Source organism: Nymphalis io, chromosome 26 (assembly GCF_905147045.1).
Source record: "Nymphalis io chromosome 26, ilAglIoxx1.1, whole genome shotgun sequence".
NCBI classification, from domain to species: domain Eukaryota; kingdom Metazoa; phylum Arthropoda; class Insecta; order Lepidoptera; family Nymphalidae; genus Nymphalis; species Nymphalis io.
The window spans coordinates 6,868,755-6,895,948 of NC_065913.1; the positions used below are offsets into that span (position 1 = coordinate 6,868,755).

At 34.8% G+C, this 27,194-nt stretch overlaps 1 protein-coding gene across 1 annotated transcript; it reads left to right on the plus strand.

Moving 5' to 3' along the window:
- The first annotated feature begins 1,649 nt into the window (after positions 1-1,649).
- LOC126778498 (igLON family member 5-like) lies at positions 1,650-26,742 on the plus strand. The gene is made up of 12 exons (XM_050502113.1): positions 1,650-1,977; positions 7,953-8,110; positions 12,015-12,072; positions 12,729-12,850; positions 14,958-15,099; positions 15,875-16,019; positions 16,865-16,995; positions 18,959-19,063; positions 19,661-19,783; positions 26,031-26,112; positions 26,189-26,241; positions 26,483-26,742. The coding sequence occupies exons 1-12, from the start codon at positions 1,836-1,838 to the stop codon at positions 26,677-26,679; spliced, it is 1,458 nt and encodes a 485-aa protein (XP_050358070.1). The 5' UTR covers positions 1,650-1,835; the 3' UTR covers positions 26,680-26,742.
- The last annotated feature ends 452 nt before the right edge of the window (positions 26,743-27,194 follow it).

The window sequence follows — 27,194 nt, forward strand, 5'->3', positions numbered from 1 at the left end:
GATTTCGTTCTTTCTGTCATTATTGATTTGACATTCAAAATAATACGACACAGAATTATTTATCTAATTACCCGCTAAACGGCATTTATAAGTAAGGCTGTTAGAGTTTAATACCGTGTGCCTATAATTGTAGCGAATGCAAAACAGCGCCGTCTAATGGCAATAATCACAGAATTCCATACAAACTATAATTCACGTTAACGCTGTCGAATAAGTCAAAGAAACTCTTACTATGCACACAGAACGCAATATTCAAAATCCAAACGAACGACGTCATCGACACTTTGAGCAAAGAAACTGCATCATTTTACACTTGTTAATCTGTAATGTGCATAATACAAAGGGAAGTGCTTATGAAGTGGACATTAGATCTGTACGCGTCTTAAATGACTAATGTTACTAAATGCCGACTCCTTTACAAAGGTGAATCAATTAATTGACGGGATGCGATAAAGATGCGGCACAATGAGATATGTTCTATTCACTCATAAGCTCTTGGGATAACATTATTATTTTTTAATTTTTTTGTTTCCATGATCTAGGTAGACAGAAGCGTTAATTAGCCACTCGACGTTAAGTGGTCACTTCGCCCATAGATGACACTGGATTTGTTAACAATATGGTTCATATTTAATTTATTTATATAAGTATGTAATTACAAAAGAAAAGTAGTATATGTAGTATATCAGTTGTCTGGTTGCCATAGTACAAGCTCTGCTTAGTTTGAGATCAGATGGCCGTGTGTGAATAATGTCTCAGGATATTATTTTTTATTATTTATTTTATTGTTAACTTTATGTAGCAATACAATGCGGCCGATGATATCTAAGGTGTTTTGTCTCGTGTGTCTGTTATTACACTGGTTCGCTTACCGCTTATACTGATACATAGCGACGGTAAAATCTGATGAGTGGTGTTGCAATATGTCAAATTGTTAAAAAGTAGTAATTGATTATAGCTATTATAATATTACTGTCAGTACACCAGAAGGCATATGTATGTATGTATAATTATGTATGATTTGGGTCTATGCAGGATTAATTATATTAATACTTAAAGAGTAAATTGTCAGATAACCAACACAAAACACTTGTAGGCATAATAATACAAGTGGATGATGGTGGTCAGTCTTGCACAAAGCCTACACAAATACAATCTATTATATTATTCGACGAGATGGTTATAAGATAGCCGCTGTTACCAGTCCGCTACACTACATTTAAATTCAAATTTAGTAAGTAATGATTACATGGGAGAAATTTAAAAAGTACCCAATATCGACTATGTCTTTCCAACCTTTCAAACGAGTAAAAAATTTTCGGATTTTATAATTGACATGCACAAAAACTATTATTACAATTATTTTATTAAACTTATAATTTTACTCGTGTAATATTCCACATAAGAAACTGGCTGGAAATAGTATTTTAAACATCGAATGTCTGTAAAATTTATACTATTAACTTGAATATTTCAGGAGTTATGAAAGGAAAAATATATTTGAAACAATAAAAAATTGAATGCATTTTCAAACAATAGTACTTTATAACTTGAAGATATGAAATTGACAATAATTAAAGCTCACAGTGCCCTCAGAATAATTCTTACTTATTGAACATATGCGCCGACGAGCAGACGTATGTCGAACTGTAAGCTGCGCGCGCGCATCTGATAACGTATAATTGAACGTAACTGGCATTCCAAGTATTTGTTTAAGTTGTTTTAAATAATATTTATGATTAATTAATAAAACATTTATAAGGAACAATTTAATATTTTAGTGTTTATATTTATTATTAAAGTTTTCAATATATATTTTATATATTTAAATAAAAATGGAATTAATTTATAAAGTGATCGCTTTAATGTTTTTGTCGGAAGTGATATCAAGTGAGAAGGTTTTCAAAAGTGTCCCTGTGACTGTAAAAACGTATGAAAACGATACCGTTTTGTTGCCTTGCTATGTGGATGTTTCAGGTAAAGGTTTATTTGTTAAATAATTAGTTTTCGCCAGCGGCTTCGCCCGCGTAGATGTAGGGGTAAGTGTTAGGTATAAAAAGTAGCCCTTTTCCTTTCATGGGGTTCAAAATTTCTTCATACAAAATTTCATCAAATTCAGTTCAATGGTTTAGCCGTAAAAGCGTATCAGACAAACAGTAGTTACTTTTAAATTTCAGTAAAACTATTCCGACATCTCCAACAATCATCGTTATATTTCAGCCAATTTATATAAAACCTTAAAAACACACTAAACCTTCGTCATGAATTACTCCGTCCATTGATGAAAACTATGAAAATTTCGTAGTTTTTGAGTTTATCGCGTTCCGACATATATATAATGCAGGATCTTTTTTTTTATAATTAGTTGGAGTGATTATTGGATACGTCTAGTCACTTAATTCTAATTATACTATACAACGTACTTGGTTAAAGACCACAGAGCTAACGTCTTTATGTGCTTCCCGAGGCTCAGGAGTTAAATCGCTGCTAAAAAGTGTTAAAATTAAAATAAATAAACTCTCTCTTTATTTGATTCTCTACTGAATTCAAGCGGATTCTATAGAGCAAGTTATTCTTTAACAAATATCTATGTTTCGAATAAATGTTCATCTAGTATCAATATTTTGACTATACGTAAAAAATACGCATGCTGAGCTATACGGCTTTCTATATAAACGTTTAGTAGTAATTATAATAGAGTTATCAAACTTTTATCTCTCTCTAAGAGTCAAATAGCTTAAACATATAAAAGCTTTAGTTATAAAAGCTTTTGGTGTTACATTTGCATAATAAAGCGGTTAATGCGCCGGCGCATCTTTTGGGCACGTTTTTTTTTTAAAGAATTCCTTCATCTTCAATAGGAACGGAATGTTATGATGTTTGTAACGTTACGTAAATCTAGTTTGTATTTTATTTTACTGAGATATTTGACGATTATTTCCGAAGCTTAATAACAATAAAAGTTCCTTTTAAGCAATTTGAAATCGTTAAAAAGATTGAATTAATAGATTTTACCGAGAAGAAAAACATCCTAGCACACCTAAGTCACTAAAAAAAATAATATTATTTGACAAACGTGAATCTTTGTCTAAACTATGATGACTCGTTTCTGATATCAAAAATTAAATTGAATGTTCCCATTAGATATCCACGTAAACCAATAACACCATTAGTAAGACCTTTCCGCAAAACTGTTTTAGGAAGCAATTCACCTGTATCTCGCTTATGTGGGATTTTGAATGAGCACAGTGCTGTTTTAGACCCTTTTGGAGACTCATCAAACAAGTTTCACAAAAAAATATTGTCAAAATTGTCAGCTAACTAATTTATTTTGTTTATATTTGTATTTTATTATTTTACTATTATTGTTAATTCTTGTCATTTTTAACCTTGATTTACTAACAATTAATTATTTATAAGTTTGTCATCTCCAACTTTATCTTTGCAAGTGGTATTCACCTTAATAGGTAATGCATTTAGTTTTAAGTTGTATTAAAATTGTATACCTTTGTACGTGTTGATGTATTTACCACTGGTGAATCTTAAATAAATAAAATAAAATAAAATAAATAAACAAATTATGTAAATAAAGTTGTAAAAATAATAATCTCATTTCATGCATCATTATTTAAAAATATATAATGGTGTTTCTACATAAACATACTAAACATATTATTATTGTTCGTGATTTCAAGTTGTCTTGACTTTACGGCTTAATCTGTTTTTAAATAAGGGTACTTATACACATTAAACTTTATACAAATACTGTGATGATTTTTTATGTTTTTCTTGCACCATTTTATTATATTTTATATATGTTGGTTACATTTATATAATATAATTTGTGAACCTATATTTCGGTATTGTAACATTTCAGAGTGAGTAATTAAAAAGTTGGAAAACAAGATTACAGATCCTATTTTTTTTTTATTTATATGGTGTCAATGTCATAATAAACTCTACCACATGTATTTTTTTATTAATATTAATTTTTATTCTTGACACCCATAAGGGTGTCTACAATAGCCTGCTTAAACTTAGACAAAGAAACATATTAAATTAAGAAGTACACACACACATGAAACATAATAAAAAAAACTAAAACAAAATAATACACAGGCGAGCTCTCAATATACAAAACAAAACAAAGATTATTTAATATTGTTAGTATGTATGAACGTACATACTTACTATGTATATTACATATTATTATTATTAAATGTTATCAGAAAAGTATTAGGTAATTTGGATTATTATTGTGCATCCACCAAACTGAATTTGGAGCATACCCAGCGTGGTGGAATAAGCTTCAAATATTCTCCGAAATCAGAGACCTCAACCCAGCTGTGGGACTGTATAAGCAGGCAGACTTCAATTTTAACAACGTATGCGGGGTCCCTTCATTTTCTAAATAAGTTTAAACAAATAGCCTATCATAATTTACGTACCGGTCATTTTTATTAATGTTTAAATTACTGCCTCGCGATGGTGTTTAAGTTATTTATGTGACGTCGAACTAATTTCACTTTTGTAATAAAGAGTTGTTTGTAATATCAGTATTTTTATTAGATTCCTACCTCTAATGGCTTTATGTGAATATTTAATAATGATAATGATATATTACGAGTTATATTTTATTAGGTACGTGTAATCAAATGAACAATATTAATTTTGGAAAATGAATTAATAAACTGCCTTTAAATATCCCACAGCTGGACTAAGGCATTCTCTCCTTTTTGAGAAGGTTTGAGACAGATTTTTATCTGACACAGGCAAGTTTCCTCACGATGTTTTCCACCATGCACAAAATTACAATCCCAACTGCATAAGTTGATTTGTTATTGGAATTTACTGGATGCCTGGGCTTACAATATCAGACATTATTTTTGAATGAAACATAAAAATTATAATATTCATAAATGCAATTTTTTTTTGGCGACAACACCTCGGCTATTAAACGAAAATTCCCATTTGTTTTTTTGATAAATTTTCGGAAAGTGGGTTCTTTTTTCCATTAAATGTCGGTCCCTAATAAGTAATAACTATAACAATCCTTAAAAATACTTCCAACTTTTTCCGTATATTTCTCATGATTTTTGATCAGCTGTAATGAGTATCATTAAACGATTTTTGATTTAAATAATATAAAGAAATAGAAACATTTAGTTCCATACTAACTTTTCCTTTATTTCATCGGAATAATAATATACTACAGACATTTTTTTTGTTTTTATTAATATGACTATATCAATATGTCATCGAAAGTGTAAAAGGGGCCCCATTTGTTTTTTTTTTTTAATTGAGTATTACTGTATTCTGCCTAAGTTTGTAATTCATTCAAATTGTATTAAACTGAACTGAATAACAAATTAATGTAAAAAAATATAATTTGCAGGCAATCAGATGCGGCACGGAGGTTTATTAATTGACAAAAGTACAAAAGAGCGACATTATTGTGTCGCGCACGTATTTAACAAAGCGGTGTTGTTGCCCCTTGTCGGAAGACCAAATCTATATACCTAACTGTATGTAGGACATTTTTTTTGGAGGAGGCGGTTTTTTTTCTCAGATTTTATTTCAAAAAGTTTACCAAATAAGGTTGTATATGGTAATGAGGCGTTTATTGTTTTGCGGATAGAACAAATAAAATGTATATAAAAATGAGTTTATTAACATTGTGATGTCTGATGTAGGTTACCACTACACTGTACGAACACCATAAAAAAATAGTGAATAGTTTTTTATATTTAAAATATAAATAACATTAACTTACATTAATATTTTAATTGCATATGCGAACTCTGTGACACTTTCACGAGTACACAGTTCAATCGAATTTGATAATATTTTGGTATGACGCACACTTGAATCCCAAGGAAGGACCTAGGCTATTTTTATAACATGTTCCGCCCCGCCTAACATGCCTGAAGCTTTCATTATCATATCAATAAAACAAATATCGTTTTAACGTAAATGCCGCCTCCACGAACTCTGCTCAATATAATCTCATCTCTGTGTCGTTAGCGACAGGAAGAGAACATAGATTCAGATCTTTGTGTACCAGTTGATCGTCAATCCCCTCCTACGAATAGATATATAAGAATAACAATGTTTTATTAACAAGCGAGTCGAAAGTTCATTTTTAAATAACCAGTGTGAACCAGTTCGAACTAGATAAAAATGCGATTCTATTTCCTTGGGCTGTAAATTATCAAGTAAAAATAATAAATATAAAATTGCTCGCAAAATTATCTCAATTTTTTTTTTATAGAATAGGAAGGCGGACGAGCATGTGGGTCACCTGATGGTAAGTGGTCACCAACGCCCATAGACATTGGCATTGTAAGAAATGTTAATCATCGCTTACATCACCAATGCGCCACCGATCTTGGGAACTAAGATGTTATGTCCCTTGTGCCTGTAATTACACTGGCTCACTCACTCTTCAAACCGGAATACAACAATACCAAGTACTGCTGTTTTGCGGTAGAATATCTGATATGATCAATTTAGGGTTGAAACCCCCTTTTAGTAATATTAGGTCCTTACATATGAAATTGGCGTTTTGTACGGGAGGAATATAAAGTCATTTTTTTTTTGTAAAATATATTTAATTAATCAATGTATGCACCGTTGTTATCTATGCACTTTTGCCATCTCATAGGTAGTTCATTGATCCCTATACTAAAAAAACCATGGGCGCGAGAATCAATAAACTCTTTGAAGGTGGTTTGAACTGCCGCATCGGAGTTGAATTTTTTTCCTTGTACGAAGTTGTCCAAATTCCAGAAAAAATGGTAATCTGTTGGAGCCAGGTCTGGGGAGTACGGTAGATGTCGCAGACATTACAATTGTAGCTCATCTAACGTAGTGGTTGTTTGTTGTGTAGTGTGTGGTCTTGCGTTGTCGTGAAGTAGCAGTGGCCTAGAGCGATTGACCAATCTCGGTTGTTTAGCAGCTAGTTCTTCCTTCATGGTTTTCAGTTGCTGACAATAGATATCTGCCGTAATCGTTTGGCCATATTTTAGAAAGCTGTAGTGAACGATACCGCGCTAGCGCTAGTCCACCAAACACTCACAAGTAACTTTTTCTGAGTCAATTTGCGTTTAGGGCAGGATTTGGCTAGGTCTCCAGGGTTCAGCCATTGCGAAGAGCGCTTCCGATTATCGTACAGTATCCACTTTTCATCACAAGTAATGATTCGATTTAAAATCCCTTCATTATTTTGTCGGTTGAGCAAAGTAACATAGCAGTCGACGCGTGTTTGCAAGTTCGATTCACTCAATTCATGAGGTCCCCATCGTTCAATTTTTTTTATTTTCCCGATTTGTTTCAAGTGGATTAATACACTTACCCCGAAGCCTGCAGCTATCTCTGAAGTGCAATAGCGTTTAATTCTTCATTTTCCACTTTGGTCTCCGGCCGTCGACGGTGTTGGTTCTGAAGGTCGAAATTTTAAGAACGAAAACGTTGAAACCAAAAACGTACCGTGCTTTGTTACCGTGTTTTTTGTGACACCAGCGCCGTACACATCACCCACACCTTCGAGCTGTTTCTGCAGCATGGTGCCCCGGTATAACTCGTACTCGTAAATATACCGATATTTCATGTTTTCCATTGTGCGGTAATAAGCGACGCCAAAGAAAAAAATAATGAGGAAAAAACAAATGAATAACTGTTTACAAAACTCAAATATACCAGCTAAATGAATATATAAATTTGAATTTGGAATTTTTAATCAACGAGGAGATATTTCAGATCAAAGTGGTCAGTACGACAAAACGCTAATTTCATATGTAGGGACCTAATACTTCGGTCTTATATATCAACGTATGTATATAATTATATATGTAATTTGCGAGGTGTTTAGTATATAAAGTAAATATTAATGTGGTCGTATAAAACTGTTATATATATTATATAACATATAACAATGTTAATATTAATTACAGAAACAAAACACCGTGTCCGATGGTACAAAAATGACACGCTCCTCGGCGATAGCCAGGACCCAAACTATCTGTTGCCGCTGCACACGAGGATGCACGCCAACTTCAGTCTGCAGATAGATGAGCTGTCATCCAGTGACACAGCTGATTATACTTGTGAAGTGAGTTTTAAATCAAGGTATTATAAGCCAAATTATTGAAATTCGCTCGAAAAAAAAAAAATTCACGCTCGCATTCTCAAAAGCTTTAGCAATCAGCGGCCTCACAGAGCATTGTGGAACAAGAAACCGCCAAATTGAGAGTAGATACTGGTCACCTTCCCAAAGAAGACGTTGAAGTTCGAATCCAAACTACTGATGATCTGTAGCGAAAGATTAATAAGTTACTGGTGGTAGGGCTTTGTGCAAGCTCGTCTGGGTAGGTACCACCCACTCATCAGATATTCTACCACAAAACAGCAATATTGGCTATTGTTGTGTTCCGGTTTGGAGGGTGAGTGAGCCAGTGTAATTACAGGCACAAGGGACATAACATCTTAGTTCCCAAGGTTGGTGGCGCATTGGTGATGTAAGCGATGGTTAACATTTCTTACAATGCCAATGTCTATGAGCGTTGGTGACCACTTACCATCAGGTAGCCCATATGCTCGTCCGCCTTCCTATTCTATAAAAAAAAAATAGACCATCACCGATATCTCGATGGAATAATCTTTGCAGAAGAGCTTGAAGCCTCTGTTGTAATCAGCTGTTTAGATCTGACATGAACAAATCAAGTTGTCGGACAACCGTTTGATTGTAATGTACACAGGTTCGATTTTGGGATCGGTCTTGTGGACGCTCGGTTTTGACGAGCCACTCTAATCCTTTATGAATGTTATCGGTTACCCAGTTGGCACATTTATCATAGCGCGGGGTGGTGTCGTCGAAGAGGTACCCTCTCTGGCTGCAGTCGTACTCTTTCATGTCTTTCATGCCTTCTAGATGAACAGCACTAACGCCAACATCGAGTGGCAAGACTTTTAGTAGGCGATCCGCCCTAGGACCAGGAGTTTAGGTTGAGAGTATTTCTAGAAGATTAGAACTCTCACTTTTCGTCGCTTTTTATCGCCCATACCCGTTTTCTGATTTTATTCAATGGTTCAATACACACGGTTTCTACCGCTTTATTATACAGATTGGTGTGTTGTTGATTCGTTTCAGTAGCATCTTTATTTTGAGTTAGTGTTAGCTTTATGTTTATATAAATCTTGTATTATAATTGTTCAAAAGTTCGTAATAATTTCATAACTTTTTTGAGTGTTTAATAATATTAATTTAATTCTAGATGAATTACATTTTGAATATACTGTGTTTTGCTATTTCTTAACCATCAATGAGTACTCTTTCAACATTACAATTACTTTAAACTAGCCGCGAGCCCTTCAACAGAAAGTGGCGTTATTTGTGTATAGTGCTGTAACATTTAGTCGATAAGAAAATGTTTCTTTTTTTAATATAAAACTATCGAAATACGTTATTTTAAATTAAAAAAATATAAAAAAACTAACTAGACTTTGTAACTTGAATTAAACAAGCAAATATCATACAATTTTATCCGACTCATAACAAGTAATGAACATTAAGTAATAATTAAGTGCTTAGATAGAAGCTTATTTTAGTAAATAATAATCTTATTGTATATTAGCTGAAATTTAATTTTAACTTTTGTTAAATAGATTTTCGTGTGGTTTAAACGAATTATGTTATAGTAATATATCCCTCCCTATAATTCCAGCAAAATCGATATCTTATTCTATCGATATAGCAACATCACTAGGCGTCGGTTTGTTTAAAGTATAGAGGATACAATTACACAATTAATCAATTTGCCCAACTGTTTCGCGATGTACACCACAGCCCGTATCTAAACTACTATAAATTAACTGTTAAATACTCAACAAGGTTAAAACTTTTTGGCGCAACACTTAATCCTTTAAATATATCGATAGTTTAATTGTACCAATACATACCATACATATTATGTAAATAAAGTAGTATAGTTAGGTGGATAAACCGGATGTGACGGTGAATTGAGTAAAAATCAAAACATATAAGCCCTTAAAGTGTTAAAAGTAACATGTCAAATAGAGTTAGGCAAAAGAAAAATGAATAAACAACGCTGTTACGTGTATATGCTCCTTTAGCTTTGGCGCTCTTGTAAGGTAAGGTGGAGTACCTAACCTTATGATAGTTGCGTTAAGTAAAATTATGTGTGTACCGTCGAGTTCTATATCATGATAGCTATTTTTAATTTGTTGGCTGTAAAAGTTGGTAATCATATTAACATTGTTAAATTACATAATTAATTGTATGAAGTATTTGCAAAGCTAAGTGACATTACGATTTTATTTTCACACACTTATTTTATTTATTATTATTATATTTATCTGCCTCGTTGAACTATCCACCTGTAGACGGAAAAGCGCAAACAATCACTTTAAATTTTTAAGCATGGCTTACTTGATTGAATTTCTTTCTATTTTTGTTGTTACATACATTCAAAATAGCAACCCAAACTACATATATAGATACCCGCCATTATCTTAAAATTATTGATTAATGAAATTGATTGAAAATTGACGAGCCGGTTGGCGTGGTTGGTAGATACTTGCTTTTTCACGCCGAAGGTTGTGGGTTCGATTCCCACCCAGAACAGACATTTGTGTGCATGAACATGTCTGTTTGTCCTGAATCTGGGTGTAATTTTCTATATAATTATGTATTTACAAAAGAAAAGTAGTATATGTAGTATATCAGTTGTCTGGTTCCCATAGCACAAGCTTTGTACAAGCTTAATTTGGGATCAGATGGCCGTGTGTAAAAAAATATCCCAGGATATTATTATTATTATAATTTGGTGAATTTTTTTTGCTCTTAATGTAATGTTTATTATAATTGTAAACTTTATTGGTTTATGCGTTTGTTGTATTTATTTAATTTATTGTGTTATTATACTGTTTGTTTCATGAAATGTAAATAAATAAATAAGCCCCAAGATGGTCGTGCATTATTAATAATCTGTATTAATCAATGCCGATGTGTATTATTCAAATACTTAATTATATAATTTGACACAACACTAAACAATTCCATTGATCAATCAGACTGTTTCCGGATTTTAAGTTTGTTCCTCCTCTATATTGAGAGGAAGGCGGTACTTAATGTGTACAGACGGACTAATTACGAGTACCATGCCCTTTAGTACTTAATTTATTATATTTAAAATTGAGGGAAAAGCTGTATCACCATTTTAGCTTAACAAGCATTCCTCATTGGTACGACTATGATCAATATTTAAAAGGTCAGCATATTAATTGTTGTGATTTATTTATTTATATAATAAACACCATTGGCATATTCACAAAATTAACAAAAAAAATACGATAATAGTAGGCTAGTACAGTCTGACACATTACAAAAATACAATTACAATTGAATGACATTACACTTATAAAATAAACAATACAATTATAACTTACATTACACTCAACTTAAATTAATAAAGGTGGAAAGTGGATAATAAATTACAAAAAGAAAATATAACAATCAAATTTAAGGAATTTAATAAATAATTTTAACAATTAATATGAATATAGTGAATTAATACATAAACAAAACTTAAAGCGATACTAATAAAATTGTAAAGACATATCATAAAAAAGTATTATTTATATCCAATTATACTGATGTGAAAGCCGAGATGGCCAAGTGGTTAGAACGCGTGAATCTTAACCGATGATCGTGGGTTCAAACCCGGGTAAGCACCACTGAATTTTCATGTGCTTAATTTGTGATTATAATTCATATCGTGCTTGACGGTGAAGGAAAACATCGTGAGGAAACCTGCATGTGTCTAATTTCATTGAAATTATGTCACATGTGTATTCTACCAACCCGCATTGGAGCAGCGTGGTGGAATAAGCTCTAAACCTTCTCCTCAAAAAGGGAGAGGAGGCCTTAGCCCAGTAGTGGAACATTAACAGGCTGTTACTGTTACTGTATACTGATGCGATTACTACTTTTTCAGGTTATTAGACAAGAACCTTGGGGCCCAATAAGACAAACACATTCCATAGAAGTACAGTGTAAGTTTTTAATACATTTTCTATAATTTATAGTTGGCAAACAAACGAATATTACAAAATTGTTTTTAATATGCTAACTGAGTGATCGAGAATGTTTTGAAACAGATGATGAAGTAAAAACGTTTTATTAAAGTGCGTTTATTAGATAACCCGTGTCTAACGGCGAGGCCGTATAAAGGAAAAAAGTTATAAGAAAGAAAGAAAATATGCCCTACGAGCTGCTCCTATCCGATAAAGAAGAAATATATAGTATAATATAAGAATAAATATTCAACCACGAGGCTCCAATTCCCGTCGGTTATGCACGTGACAGATTTTTATTTGACATATGCATGTTTTCTCACGACGTTTTCATTCACCAAGTACCATATGAAATACAAACATTTAAGCATATGTAAATTCAAAAAAAGAACACGTGAATCATCATAACCGATTTTTTTGGATCTAAAACCGGGTAAGCGCCGAGTTTTCATATTCTGTATTAATGGTTATAATTTATCTCGTCCTCGGCGAGGTAGGAAAAGATTTAAAGAGAAAGGAGACCGCTGAAAAGCAGGCAATATAAAGGTTGTTACTTCTCTTTGTACTCCTCTTTTCTCATTTATATTCAATTCTTGTTTAAATTAATCAATTAACTTAAAATTATCTAACCGTAGATGCTCCAACTGTACGATCTGTACCCGATGAAGGATTTCTTGAAGTGAAGAAAGGTGAATACGTCGATATCGGCTGTGAGACAACCGGCACGCCCACGCCTATTGTTAATTGGAGGAAAAATGTAAGTTTATAATATCTTTATGCCGTGGAGTACCGGCTTAGAATAGTACTCTCCCAATATCATCCCGTGGGTGTCGTAAGAGGCGACTGAGGGACGGGGAAAAGGGAGATGGACAGCAGCGTCCCCCCCCCATAAACAACTTACCCCCCTACTGCGCTCGCCAACACGCCAGCCCAGCGCGGCGAGTATGGGACAAACCCTCCTTAATGGCAGATGCGCCCAAAAAAAGGCCCCCCGTTACCGGCAAGCCCGCTAGGCCCGACCAAGGTAGCGGTCGCGGTATCGGCAGGGCAGGGGGTGCTAAGAATCACCGGTTCACGGCAGGCTACCATATAAAACGACTTCACATGGCAACGTACAATGGACGCTCGATGAGGTTGAACCATAACCTCGCCGAATTAGAAGTAGAGTTAAGTCATATAAACTGGCATATACTGGGGTTATCTGAAGTCCGAAGACAGGGGGAGGACACGATACCTCTAGAGTCCGGTAACTTACTCTACTTCCGCGAAGGTGATAACCTCTCCCAGGGTGGTGTCGGTTTTCTGGTCAAAAAGGATCTCATTAGCAGCATTGTGGAAATCAGTAGTGTGTCGAACCGGGTAGCGTACCTTGTCCTAAAACTTTCAGACAGGTACTCCCTGAAGGTCGTACAGGTATATGCGCCAGCTTCGACATACTCTGATGATGTGGTCGAAGCGATGTACGAGGACATCGCAAAGGCGCTCAACGACACCTCGAAGGCCCACTACAATGTTGTTATGGGAGACTTTAATCCTAAAGTGGGAGTACAAGATAGCGGTGAATCGAAAGTCGGACCTTATGGCTTGGGCTGCAGAAATCACAGGGGGCAAATGCTGGTAAACTTTCTCGAAGCGCAGGGGCTCTTTTTGATGAATTCTTTCTTTTAAAAGAAGCCTCAGAGGAGGTGGACCTGGCGAAGCCCCGATAACGTGACAAAGAACGAGATAGACTTTATCATTTCGAATAAAAGGCACATATTTAGAGATGCTTCAGTGATCAACAGGTTTAATACCGGAAGTGATCACCGCTTGGTTCGAGGCACTCTAAATATCGACTTCAAAGCCGAAAGATCGAGAATGATGAGGTCTACTCTCCAACCTACAATGCTCCAAGCTGCTAAAGGCTCCGAAAAGTTCCAAATGGAACTTCAAAATCAATTCACCGCGTTGGAAAGCGTAAGCAGCATTGATGAAAAAACCGACACGCTGGTTACTGCAAAACACATCCCGCAAGTGTTTTCCGCCACAGAGAAGAGACAACGCACCAAAATTCTCTGCTGAGACACTCGAGCTCATGAGAAAACGACGAGAACTACCATCGTTTTTGTCAGATAAGGCCTTAAACCGAACAATAAAAACGCTGACGCGACGCGATCTCCGACGCTCCAATACCCGTGCCATCAAGGCTGCGATTGAGCAAAATCGGGGATCGAAAGTGTTAGCTCGCAAGTTTGGGAGGCCGTGTCTGACAAAACTTAAAACTGAAAATGGTGGGGTCGTTACCTCTAGGCCTGAGATTGCCGGAGAAGTAGAGAGGTTTTATGGGCAGTTGTTCTCTTCAAGATCGGATAAACCCGTGGGAATCAGTATTGATGACCAGCGCGCCCCTCTTATGCGCCATTATAATTGTTATAATTGTTATGGCCAATGTCGCGTATCACAGTTTGACATTTCACGACCATTTTCCGCGGTATCGAGTTTGTTCTTACAGAACAATTCTACAGTAACCGTAAAAATTGTCCCCATGAGCTTAAACGTTATTATAGGCACGCTTTTGAATTACAAATTATGCGGAAGTAAAATGAATGGTTACTTGAATATAGTGACAGAAAAATAAAAGATGTATTTATCATTAGTGTAATATATATATGATTTTATAATGTAAATGCACATACATACTTATGTTATTTAAGATTAATTTCAAACATGATTATAACAACTTTGTTTCAAAAAAATTTATAATTTATATAAATAGATCCACCAACACGCATTGGAGCAGCGTGGTGGAATAAGCTCCAAACCTCTCAAAAAAAGAAGAGGCCTTAGCCTATTATATATAATATAAAAATAACTTTATCATACAGGGCGAATCAATGGCCCTGTTGGAACATCGATCGCGAATTCGATTCAGAGCTGAGCACCGTTTGTTGGCCGGAGTTTACGAATGTGTTGTCAACAATGGAGTTGGAGATCCGGTTAAGGCTGCCATCACCGTTATCATACAAGGTAAGACATAAATATATTAATATATACTTATCAAAGTTTGTCCCGCGCAAACAATAGGCCTTGCAAAATAGTGACTGACTTAAGTGTTATTTTGAAGAAATGTTAGGAATATTAATTAAGCCTAATTTGTTAAATAGAGTACTAATTATCTATGGGATCATTTTATTGTATTTGATGAGATCTTGTATTCATAAGTCAGCAAGATAGTTACGTGGTTACTATATACTAGTAATAAATGTTTATATAGAGCATTAATACATAATTTTAGCATGATAATAATAAATAATGACTGCCTCATTAGTCTAGCGGCTAGATACAAGGACGCAAACTCCGAGGTCCTGGGTTCAAATCCCAGTTCGGGCCAGTGAAAATTTATTGGTTTTTCTGTCGAAAATTATCTATAGCAGCCCGTTGGTCCTGCGCCTGAACTCTTTTCAGTCGCGTCAGACTCCCATCCCATCGGATTATGAGAGTTAGGGATTAGAGGGTGCACCTGTGTTTACGCACACACTTGTGCACTATAATATGTCTGTCCTGCGCACTTGGCTAATCTCTCTAGAAATTATCCGTCGTGGCCAATATCAGTCCGGAGGACGTTATATTATTGTTTCGAATAATAAGCGTTATAGGTTACCCATCGCATATCATCTGAAAAGGAGACCAAATTACAAAACAGATAAAATTATTTAACGTTACCATTCAGGCGTGACGTAGACAACAGTAGAAAGCAGCTAAGTAATAAAGTGTGCAGCGAATATGTTTCAATTATTTCTAGATGCTCCTGTTGTGACAACGGACCGAAGTTTTGTACACACAGCGCTAGGTTTGAGAGCAGTTTTAGCAGCTAACTTGGAGTTCTCTGTACCATCAGCTCGCACCGCCTGGTACCGAGACGGGAAACTTGTAGGAACCGACGATAGGTAATTAATTCATAAATATTAATACTAATGTTATTGTCTTATAATTTTACACAAAATATAACGCGAGCAATCGATAAGAGATCGTAAAGTATATTATACCGTTATCGACTATTTACTTTTGCTTTGAATTCTAGTTAAATGGTATTTTGGCCAGAAGAGACCTGTGCTTTTTGGGGTGCTGAAACGAATTTCAACTCTGTTGAAAATCCTAGTGTCCTCGTTCGTTTTTCTCTTGTGACTCTAAAACTGTTATAAAATTAAATTAATTATTTAAAAGTGTAGATTTTGCTAAATAAATTAAATTTCTACTTAAATAGTATATCCTAATAACTTATTTTAATCATACTAAGCCGCGAGAGCGCATTGAGATATATCATGCTTGACCTAAGTCTTTAATACTAAAATCAGTAAATAACTATATAATCACTATTAACTTACTACATACTATTTATTTGGTCTCTAAAATAATTAATATAATTTATTCATTATATGTAAATTTAATTAATTCTTTATAATAAAAAAAGCCGAGATGGCCCAGTGGTAAGAATGCGTGAATCTTAACCGATGATAGTGGGTTCAAACCCGGGCAAGCACCACTGAATTTTCATGTGCTTAATTTGTGATTATAATTCATCTCGTGCTTTACGGTGAAGGAAAACATCGCGAGGAAACCTGCATGTGTCTGATTTCACTGAAATCTGCCACATGTGTATTCCACCAACCCGCATTGGAGCAGCGTGGTGGAATAAGCTCCAGTACCTTCTCCTCAAAAAGAGGAGAGGAGGCCTTTAGCCCAGCAGTGGGACATTCACAGGCTGTTACGGTAAACAAATGTGATGTTTCAGGGTGATTATAATGGTGCAAGATAAATTACATCAATTAATCTTCAGAACGGTACGAAAGACAGATTTTGGCAATTATACATTCAGAGCGGAAAACAAGCTTGGCATGGCTGATGTGTCTTTCAAATTAACGGGTGAGTAAGAATATAGTAGGGTTGCCAGTGTATTATTGTACGCGTGTATCTACGATCGTTGAGCGTAAAATATGCTGTCAATCACACGTATAAAAGATCACACACACACACCTATAGGATCATTCGGTTTTAAAAATTAAAGCGTTTAATGATGATTAATTTGTTGAACATAGCTTATAAACAATATAAAAATAATTATTATATTTTGAATTTATTTCTTACAATAAATTTCTTTATATATTTAATAAATTACGTAATTGTCACGAAGTTAACTGACATAGACCTTATTCACATTTAGTCTTGTGTTGGTTTGTCAAATCTAATCATTGATATTAGGATGAGATTATAGATAATTAAGTATTTTTTAATGATTTGACATATTCCTAAGAGCTAAGCTAATTAGTCTACTAATTATTCTTTACTGGTGGTAGAGCTTTGTGCAAGCTCGTCTGGGTAGGTACCACCCACTCATCAGATATTCTACCGCAAAACAGCAGTACTTGGTATTGTTGTGTTCCGGTTTGAAGGGTGAGTGAGCCAGTGTAATTACAGGCACAAGGGACATAACATCTTAGTTCCCAAGCTTGGTGGCGCATTGGTGATGTAAGCGATGGTTAACATTTCTTACAATGCCAATGTCTATGGGCGTTGGTGACCACTTACCATCAGGTGGCCCATATGCTCGTCCGCCTTCCTATTTTATAATAAAAAAAATCCCCTTAAAAATAGACCCTGCACACCCAGTACAGTTACAGTTTCCTGATATTATGGTTATTTACAAAAACAACAATGGTAGTGTAAGATTGACCTGTGTTATGTTAATTTGATAGATAAATCGTGTTAGACATATTGTTTTTAAAACGTACGAGGTAGGTTAAATTTGAAACATAAATATTTTGTTTTTTTCTCTTTACCTTAAACCTTAGGAATTTATATACAACGTGCTCTTAGAAATTTAATTCTGTACATCAGCTTTTGTTTCTAGTGGAATTTCGTAGGGAACCATCTATTAGTCATTTGCTACTAGTCTAGTGTATATTGAGTGTAATAAATTCAAAAGGGATATAACTTTTCTTATGTATAGTAGTCACGTTAAGAAAACCATCTCTTTCGCAAAAAATATTTGTTTTATGTATAAGCACCATAGTTTATAGTCACAGCCAGTAACGCATACCAATCACCGTCATTCGAACCAAAATTGTTACGATGCTACAATAACTACCTACATATACCTTTTTTTTTTTTTTTTTATAGAATAGGAAGGCGGACGAGCATATGGGCCACCTGATGGTAAGTGGTCACCAACGCTCTTAGACATTGGCATTGTAAGAAATGTCAACCATCGCTTACATATCCAATGCGCCACCAACCTTGGGAACTAAGATTTTATGTCCCTTGTGCCTGTAATTACACTGGCTCACTCACCCTTCAAACCGGAACACAACAATACCAAGTATTGCTATTTTGCGGTAGAATATCTGATGAGTGGGTGGTACCTACCCAGACGAGCTTGCACAAAGCCCTACCACCAGTAGAACCTATGTAGGTATAGTATTTATGCAATGTTTGTAATAGTGTATTTAGGATTTTAGTTTCACGTTTTAAAATTAAAATGTATTCTTTTTGTACTCTCAGATATAATGTAAGCGTTAATTGTAAATATCATATTAAGTTCTCATGTATGTGAATTTAATTATTATTAGAATAATAAAGAATCTTAAACGATATATTATATTTAAATAGTGTATGGTGTTAACAATACATAACATAATAAGTGATCTTCCTTTAAAATCACATTGTTCAATCTACTAGGGTACTTCGAAGCAACATTAGATTACAAAGTAAAAAAAGTTGACATTGCGTCATCAAAATTTCAATATGGCAGAGGTTGTATTCTTTTGTTTTTATACCTTTGAACATCATTGCTATACAATTTAGGAACTTAAATTTTTTTGTCTTACAGGTGTTCCGAATGTTGCATCATTCAAAGTGGACCCAGCCCTTAACAAAGCGACTTCAACAAGCTTCACTCTGATTTGGGAAGTGGATTCTTACTCCACGATCATAGGTTCGGATTATTTGTGTATTGTTCTCGATAACCATTTTGATTTTTGTAAATATTATATTTAACTGGTCTACTGGCTAGATTACAAGACATTTTATATTTCGCATATTTTATCTTAGATCATTTTTTTGCATAGCATGTTAAAATTAAATTTTATAATCTAAAAAATAATAACTCTTTTTGGTCCCACTTTGGGCGCCAATGCCACTTCACTACAGTACACCTTTTGGAAATTAAACGATCGCTTTAAATTAATTTAAAGTAAAAATACCATTTTACTTTATTGTAAACAATATTATCGAGGAGAAAAAACGAATAATGCCGCTGACTGTCTTCCGCTTGTCATCGATAGTCTTTATATCCTTCCAATATTTATTGTTGATTTATGCCAAACAATAAGCAAGTGTAACGTTTATATATTCAATAGATACTTTGCTTATAAAACGATACGCTATTTGTGTATTGTATTCACTCATTATATTTGCGCAAACTACCTTGTACCTTAGCGAGAAGACAAAATTAAAGGCATATGTGACTATAAAATTTAATTATAAGTATTAATATTTTATTTACAAATTAATGTTTCGTGTGTGTCAACAGAATATCATCTCTGGCTTCGTCCGTACTACGGCCGTCTATCAACTGTTGAACCAGATGCCTTCACGACGAATCCTCCCGCTAATTTGTGGAGCAGTATCGTAGTACCTGGAGATTCCAATGACGGTATTTATTTAATATTCTTATGTATTTAACTTTACCAAGCTTTTGAATCAAGTCATGTCATTCATTATGTAATATGAGTTCATGGATTACTCTTTGGTCGAGTCGGATTGTCATCTAAACGGATTATAATCGTGAATTTATATTCCTATATTCATATCCATGTCTAAGGTTATTTTTGCGTCAAATTCTATTACGACAATTCAGTGTTTTAGTTATAATTATGTCAAAAAATGGTGTGAGTGCCAAATTACTGTGTAAACATGTGAGCTGCTGATCTCGCGCACACATTAACGTATTGACAATAACAAATCTTACGCTGTCGTCATCAGACATTCATAATCTTACGTTAACGTTATCTGACGCTCAAAATCTTTCATGACGTAATCTGACGCTCGAACTCTCAGTTCTCAGCTACTGTGTCCTAAGCGCTGAGATGTTTACACATCAAACAGACAGAGTTACTTTCGTATTTACAGTATTAGTCTCATATGAAATATTTATTTATTTATTTGGGAAACATACAGCATAATATAATACATAAACATTTGGTAACAAAATAAGTCTCACATAAGCCAACAAAGTTTCCACTTTTATTAACAATAACAAGCTATTTAACAATTAATTAAAATATATGAAAAGTATTTAAAATGTAATTTAAAAAGCAGAACAAATAAAAATAAAAATATAGGAATATAATAAATACAGGCTTCTAAGAACTTAAAAAAATTTTCCTTAAAGATATCTATATTAGAGTAGCGTTTATTGTAATTGTCACATGCTCTTACCAAAAAGCGATTTTTAGCATAGTTCGTTCTACACATTGGGACATAAAAGGTATGTTTTGAACGGGCAATGGAATGTGAACACTTGAAATAAATATTGTTGACTAGGTACATTGAATCGACAATTCCCTGCGTTTCTCAAGCGACAAAATATTAAGCTTATTAATAGAATTGGACTCAAATTTACGCGTTAATATTCTAATAAATTTATCCTGTACATTTTCGATAGCCATAATATACTTAGAGTATTGTGGATTCCAAACCGTTGAAGCGAATTCCAAATTAGATCTTACATACGAATTATACAGCACATTAAATGTATTGATATTTTTAAATTCTCTTCCCTGGCGAAATATGAAACCCAACATACTGTAAGCTATTGCGATAATTTTATTCACATGTCTGTCCAATAATAAATTAGAATCTAGAAGCACTCCTAGGTCCCTATGCTCTGTTACCCTCTTAACTAAATGGTTGGAAATTGTGTAATCAAATAAAATTGGATTTTTTTTTTTCTAGAAAATGTTATTATATAACATTTATCAAAATTAAGATGTAGGCCGTTAGATGAACAATATTGCACTAAAATATCTAAATCATATTGCAAATTTGAGCAGTCATCACTTTTTTTTATGATTTTAAATAGTTTTGATTCATCGGCATATAGAAGTATGTTAGGATTTTGAAAATTTTTCAGTATATCATTAATGAAAATGTTAAACAATAGGCGACCGAAGTGAGAGCCCTGAGGAACCCCAGTGTTATTGGGAAAAAACTAGATATGTGTCCTTTGACAGCAACTGCTTGATTTCTGTCACGGAGATACGATGTTATCCATCTTAGCAAATCACCGTGTATACCATATTGGTATTCAAGTTTTTTAATTAATAACAAATGTAGAATTTTATCAAATGCTTTTGAGTAATCAATATACACAGCGTCAACCTGATGTCCTCTCTCCATAGCTAAAAGAACAACATCGAGAAACTCAACAAGATTAGACTCAACTGATCTTTTATTCAAGAATCCATGTTGTTGGGTAATGAGCAGAGGTTTTATTAAAGGAAACAAAGTATCGAAATAATCTTCTTAAATAATTTAGGTATGATTGACAACATTGAAATTCCACGATAATTTTTGACATTATGCTTATCTCCATTTTTAAAAATGGGAACAACAAGGGATTTTTTCCAAACAGGTGGTATTATGCCCGAATATATGGATTTGTTAAAAAGTAGATGTAAATGAATTGATAAAGGTTTACTGCATCGTTTTAAAAACATAGGAGGTAATCCATCAGGGCCACTGCCTTTAGGCGAGTCGAGTTTTGAGAGATATCTTTCAACGGTACGGCGTGATACATTAATAGTACTAATTAAGGACTGAATACCATGGTTGTTTAAAGTATCAATATCGGGTTGATTCACAACATCTACTTCAAAAATTGATTTCAAGAAGTTGCTAAATAGATTAGAGATGGAAGGACCGTCGGAGCCATCAGTATTATCATGAAACATGGTGTCATAGGTATGTTATTACTACCTTTCTTTGATTTTATAAAAGACCAAAATTTCCGGGAACTGTGATGGATATTATCTTCAGCCCTAGCAATAAAGACATCATAACACTTTCTTCCCATCAATTTAGTTCTGTGTCGAAGGTCAGCAAATTTGTCATAGTCACTAATATGACCATAAATGTCCCATCGTTTATGAACTTGTAATTTCTTTTTAATCAATTTAATTAAACACTTATTAAACCATACAGGATATTTATTGATATGGTATACTGTTTTAGCTGGTAACTATTAAATAAAGCTTATCTACTGCGTTAATTATATCACATGTTTCGAATTGTTCCACCCAATCAATATTATTTAACTCATTGTTAATTGCGTTGTAGTTAGCAACATGAAAGCGACAAACAATTCGAGGAGCATAACATAAATTAGAATCATACAACATAATATCCATCAACACAGAAAAAGTCGGATGATGAGCGTCTTCAGGCAAAGATAATGGTGTAGCTCTTTTGACCAAACAACTACAGTTAGACAGAACGAGATCCAATAGTCTATTATTACCATTAAAACTCCCATTATACTGACACCAGCCAGAGAAGCAAATAAAAGCAAATAGTTGCATAACTAAATTATTTTCGGATGGGTTTTGGATAGCTATTTTTTTTTATATATATATACGCCGGGATGGCAAATGACTACTCCACCTGATGGTAAGTGGTAGTAGAGTCCAAACGCGACGACGGCCAGTACAGTCGGGAAGAATGTTCTGTACTAGCCGTCCCCACCTTGCCGGTCCGCAAGATGCCTCTTCACGCCTCGTTTGAAGGAACCCGGGTTGTAAGAGGAGGGGAACACGTGAGCTGGTAAGGAATTCCATTTTTTGGTAGTGAAGCAACGTTCCTTCCAAGGGACTGACGCATAGTAATCGCGCATACCGTCCCAATCTGCCGACTTATAGTGCCAAACGCGACGTTTGCATACCGCTGATGGCGGCAGATTGGCCTGTGGCACTTTGGTAGATATAAGGCCGTGATCCGAATAACCAAGTGGAGCTTGAACCACAACCTGATATTCCACCGGGTAAGAAGTCAGCAGAAGATCCAGTAGAGAAGGCGCTTGCCCATCAATGTCTGGGATCCTGGTGGGCTGATCAACCAGTTGGGTCAAGTCGTGTGTGAGAGCAAAAGCATGAGCAGTTCTTCAAGCATGGTCAGTTTTGAGGGATTTTAACCATGATTCATGGTGAGCATTAAAATACCCCAAAAACACCAATTCCGCGTTAGGAAACTGCTCTTGCGCAGCATCTGACACCCGACTAAGATGGTCAAATAATCGGCTTGTCTCCAAGTCACCATTGTGGGATCTGTAGAGGCACACGTAGACTCGACTCTGACGAACCAGGTCCACACGTACCACCAACATGGAGAAGGAGGGGTCCTCCAAGCAGCGCAATCGGTGACAACAAACATCCGCCCTGACAAACAAGCATACTCCGACTTTCGCTTTAAAAGATTCTTCAAGCATGTAGCCGGGATAATTAAGGTAGCTGGTGTCGGCAGGGCGGAGTATTTGCGTCTCCGTGAGAAACAACATTGCTGGCCGTGCTGTCTCGAGATGGTGGTAGACAGCGTTGAGGTTAGCGTGGAGTCCTCGGATGTTAGAGAACTCGACCTCAAACAGCGTGGGTATGGTGGGGGTGTGCACCGCTGAACGACCGTTATTTCTTAGTTGCTAATATACTGATCCGCCGGACGGAAGGGCCCCCGAACCCCCCCGGAAGTGGCCGCCGGGACCCCACCTTCCGGTCACCAACCGATACGACGGTCCACCCCGAGATTATGCGTGGCCTGGTGGGGCAGCCTCGCGAGCTGGTTAGGCACGCTCGGGCCCCTGTACTATGCCACGGGCGGCCAGCGGAACAGCCGTTTCTTCAGATCTCCCTGTCCGGCAGGTCAATACAGTTTCCCCCGGCATTGGTTCAACAGCCGACTCCACTGGACCAACACCCATCGCGGCAATACTCGCTCGGGCTCTGGCTGTGCGCTGGCTGACCTCGAAACGCGGCTGCAAGCCACTTCACGAGTTTTTCACCATGCGTACGGTGGTAACAAGCCAGGCGGATGTTAGCATCCTACCACCAGATGAGCAGATGGTCGCTCAGATATCCCTTAGTCGCCTCTTACGACACCCATGGGAAAGAGAGGGGCAGTGAAATGTATTCTTTCTCCGTCACTGCACGGATGAAAAAGCTAGTGTATTTTCAGAGTTATGTGACCATACAATATCTCCTATGTTGAAGTCTCCTACAGCAATATATTTATCAAAAGGGTTATTTAAATTTAAATCTGATAAGAACTCAAAAAATGTGGCTTCAGAATCGCACTGGTGTTGATTTTGAAAGAAATAACAACAGAAAAGCCGTTGTTTTTTTAAATTGAACCCTGTCCGACCACTATATTAACAAAAGTTATATCAGCGCCTGGAAGAGACAATGGTGTCCTCAAGTGTTGCGTGTCGACATAGATGCCACGACGTACTGCTATAAGTGTACCACCATCCTTTCTTACCCCTAGAAGTTCATAGTCACGATCATTTCGGTACACGTTATAGCGTGAATCGAAGAGTTCTTCATCAAAGATATTAGGAAGTAACCAGGTCTCACTTAGACAAATTACGTCATAATTGGAATTTAACAAATTAGAATAGAACTGTAAAGTTTTAGTGCGCAATCCTCTAACATTTTGGTAATAAATATTTAAGTACATAGTAATATATAATTTAGATTATAATTATTGTGAGTAATAATATTAAAGAGATATAACTTTTCAATGCACCCAGATGCCAGATAAGAATTATAACATACCTTTAAGTCCATAAAACAATACCATATCAGCCTAATTTTCTTAAAAAACTGAACAAAGTAACATACTTTAATATAATAAACCAACAAATTAATGACGCTTATAAAATTTTGTTTAAACACTCCTGGGAAGTAATGTAAATAACTGGTGAGATGTTGGTCTTACCAACCACAACAGTGCAATTTCGAACCCAGCAGAATAAGTAACCTTTCTCTTTGCATTTACGTCGTGCTTCATTTAAAAGAGCCGTGTTGTAAGTGGACAGGTGGTCATTAATGTAAATAGGATTATTCATGCCTGAAAAACCAATGTCACATGCCTTCAGATACTTTAACTTCCTTAACGATGAAAGAAAATCATCCTTTTTGTAACGTGCTTGCATTTTTAAAATAATGGGCCGTGATTTATTTTCAGACGAGTCATTCCTTACCGCTACCCTTGTTACAAAATCAACATCGGTATTAAAATTTATGGGGTAACCAATTTTTTCAGCAAGGGTTTTAATAATATGGACTAAGTTTCACACTTATTTTGTGGAATCCCTTTTATTTGAATGTTAGAGTGACGCACCCACTGTTCATTTCTGTTAGTATATTTCGATAATTCTCTAAACTTAAGTTTCAACTCTGTGAGTTATTTTCCAAAATTGTCTATTTTAGTATTTTCCTTATCTAGATCATTCATTCGATCTACAACAGAATTAATGGAAGACTCGATCGTATTAATTTTTGTAGACCAAAAAGTAACAGATTCTGAGAGCTTTTTAAATTCATCAGTAATGAAAGATTTGAATGACTCCATTGTGGAATGCAAACTGTTGAAACGTTCATCAAAATGTGCAATCAACGATTTTACATCTATGATTTGGGCTTGATTAGTATTTATTTTATCAGAGATCGTATTTAATTTTGGACTTATGTTATTGGCAGTTTTCTTAGATATTTTACAAACTGGACATTTCCATTTAGCTTTATTCATAGGCAGAATCTTTTTAAAATAGCTTTCATTTATACCAACACATGATATTTTTTTTTAAATTTCAAAATAGCGTTGTAAACATATTGTTATTAATTTGATTACAGGTCCGATTCACAGCGCAGTATATACAGTAAGAGGTCTTACTCCATCCACAGTGTACGAAGCTGTAGTTACGTCCAGAAATAGGTACTACCTTTTTTTTTGTAAACGTTATTATTTATAACATTTTAAGAATTAACTAGGTAAAATAATTTTTTTAAAGGTACGGATGGAGTAAGCAATCTCCTGTCTTACATTTTGCAACGGAGCCAGGAGGTATTTTCTTTTTAAATTAGAAATTTTGAATGACAGTCATGTACAGTAAATACGTCATCGTAGAAGTGATTGAACGGTTAAGAAATTCAATAAATTTATTATTAAACAACATTATTATTATATAAAATAAAATCATTGGATCATATAAAAGAACCAAATAAAGTTTTTCTATGCATTCAAAGAGCTTTATAATGTTAAAAAAAGTTTTATATCTATTAAAATAATTGTTTTTAATTTTTAGCTGGTAGAACACTTCCATCAACATCAGATTACACAGATATAACTCAATTATTGGAAGAAGAACCAGTACAGGCGTACAATATAACACAAGCTCGTGTTTTTGAACGATACAACGATCTGTCATCAGCGGGAGCGCGGGAAAAATCATCCTTATTTTTCGCAATTATTGTATTTGTAAAAATGTGTTATTTTCTATGATAATGTTAATAAAATAAATTACGTAAAAATGAGAGTTCGATGTCCATTACCTTGTAATCATTATTTTCAGATTTTAATTTAATTTTGAGATTGAATTGAATGATGACTGATTTTATAAAATACGGTATAGGTACCTGACGTTTTAAATGACTGGTCTAAGCCCTGTTTATATAGTTATATACCGACATAAATAGCGAGAATAAAATATATGTTTTCTTATGTAGTAAACTTTATAAATAGCAATAATTATAGGCTCACACTTTAGGCTATAACTTTAAATCAGCATTATCAGCAGCAATATCATTTCGTAACGCACACCGTTAGGTACGTAAATGAATATAATGTTCTAAAACCATTTTATTTGTAAAATTGATTATGGTATATCTGAGATTAAGACTTATATAATACTTCGATAATGTTTGTTAGACCACCATGAAAATAGTCATCTTTTTTTCACTTGGTAGCAATTGGTCGCTAGATGGCACTGCACTACATCAACTGTTATACCGTTCAAC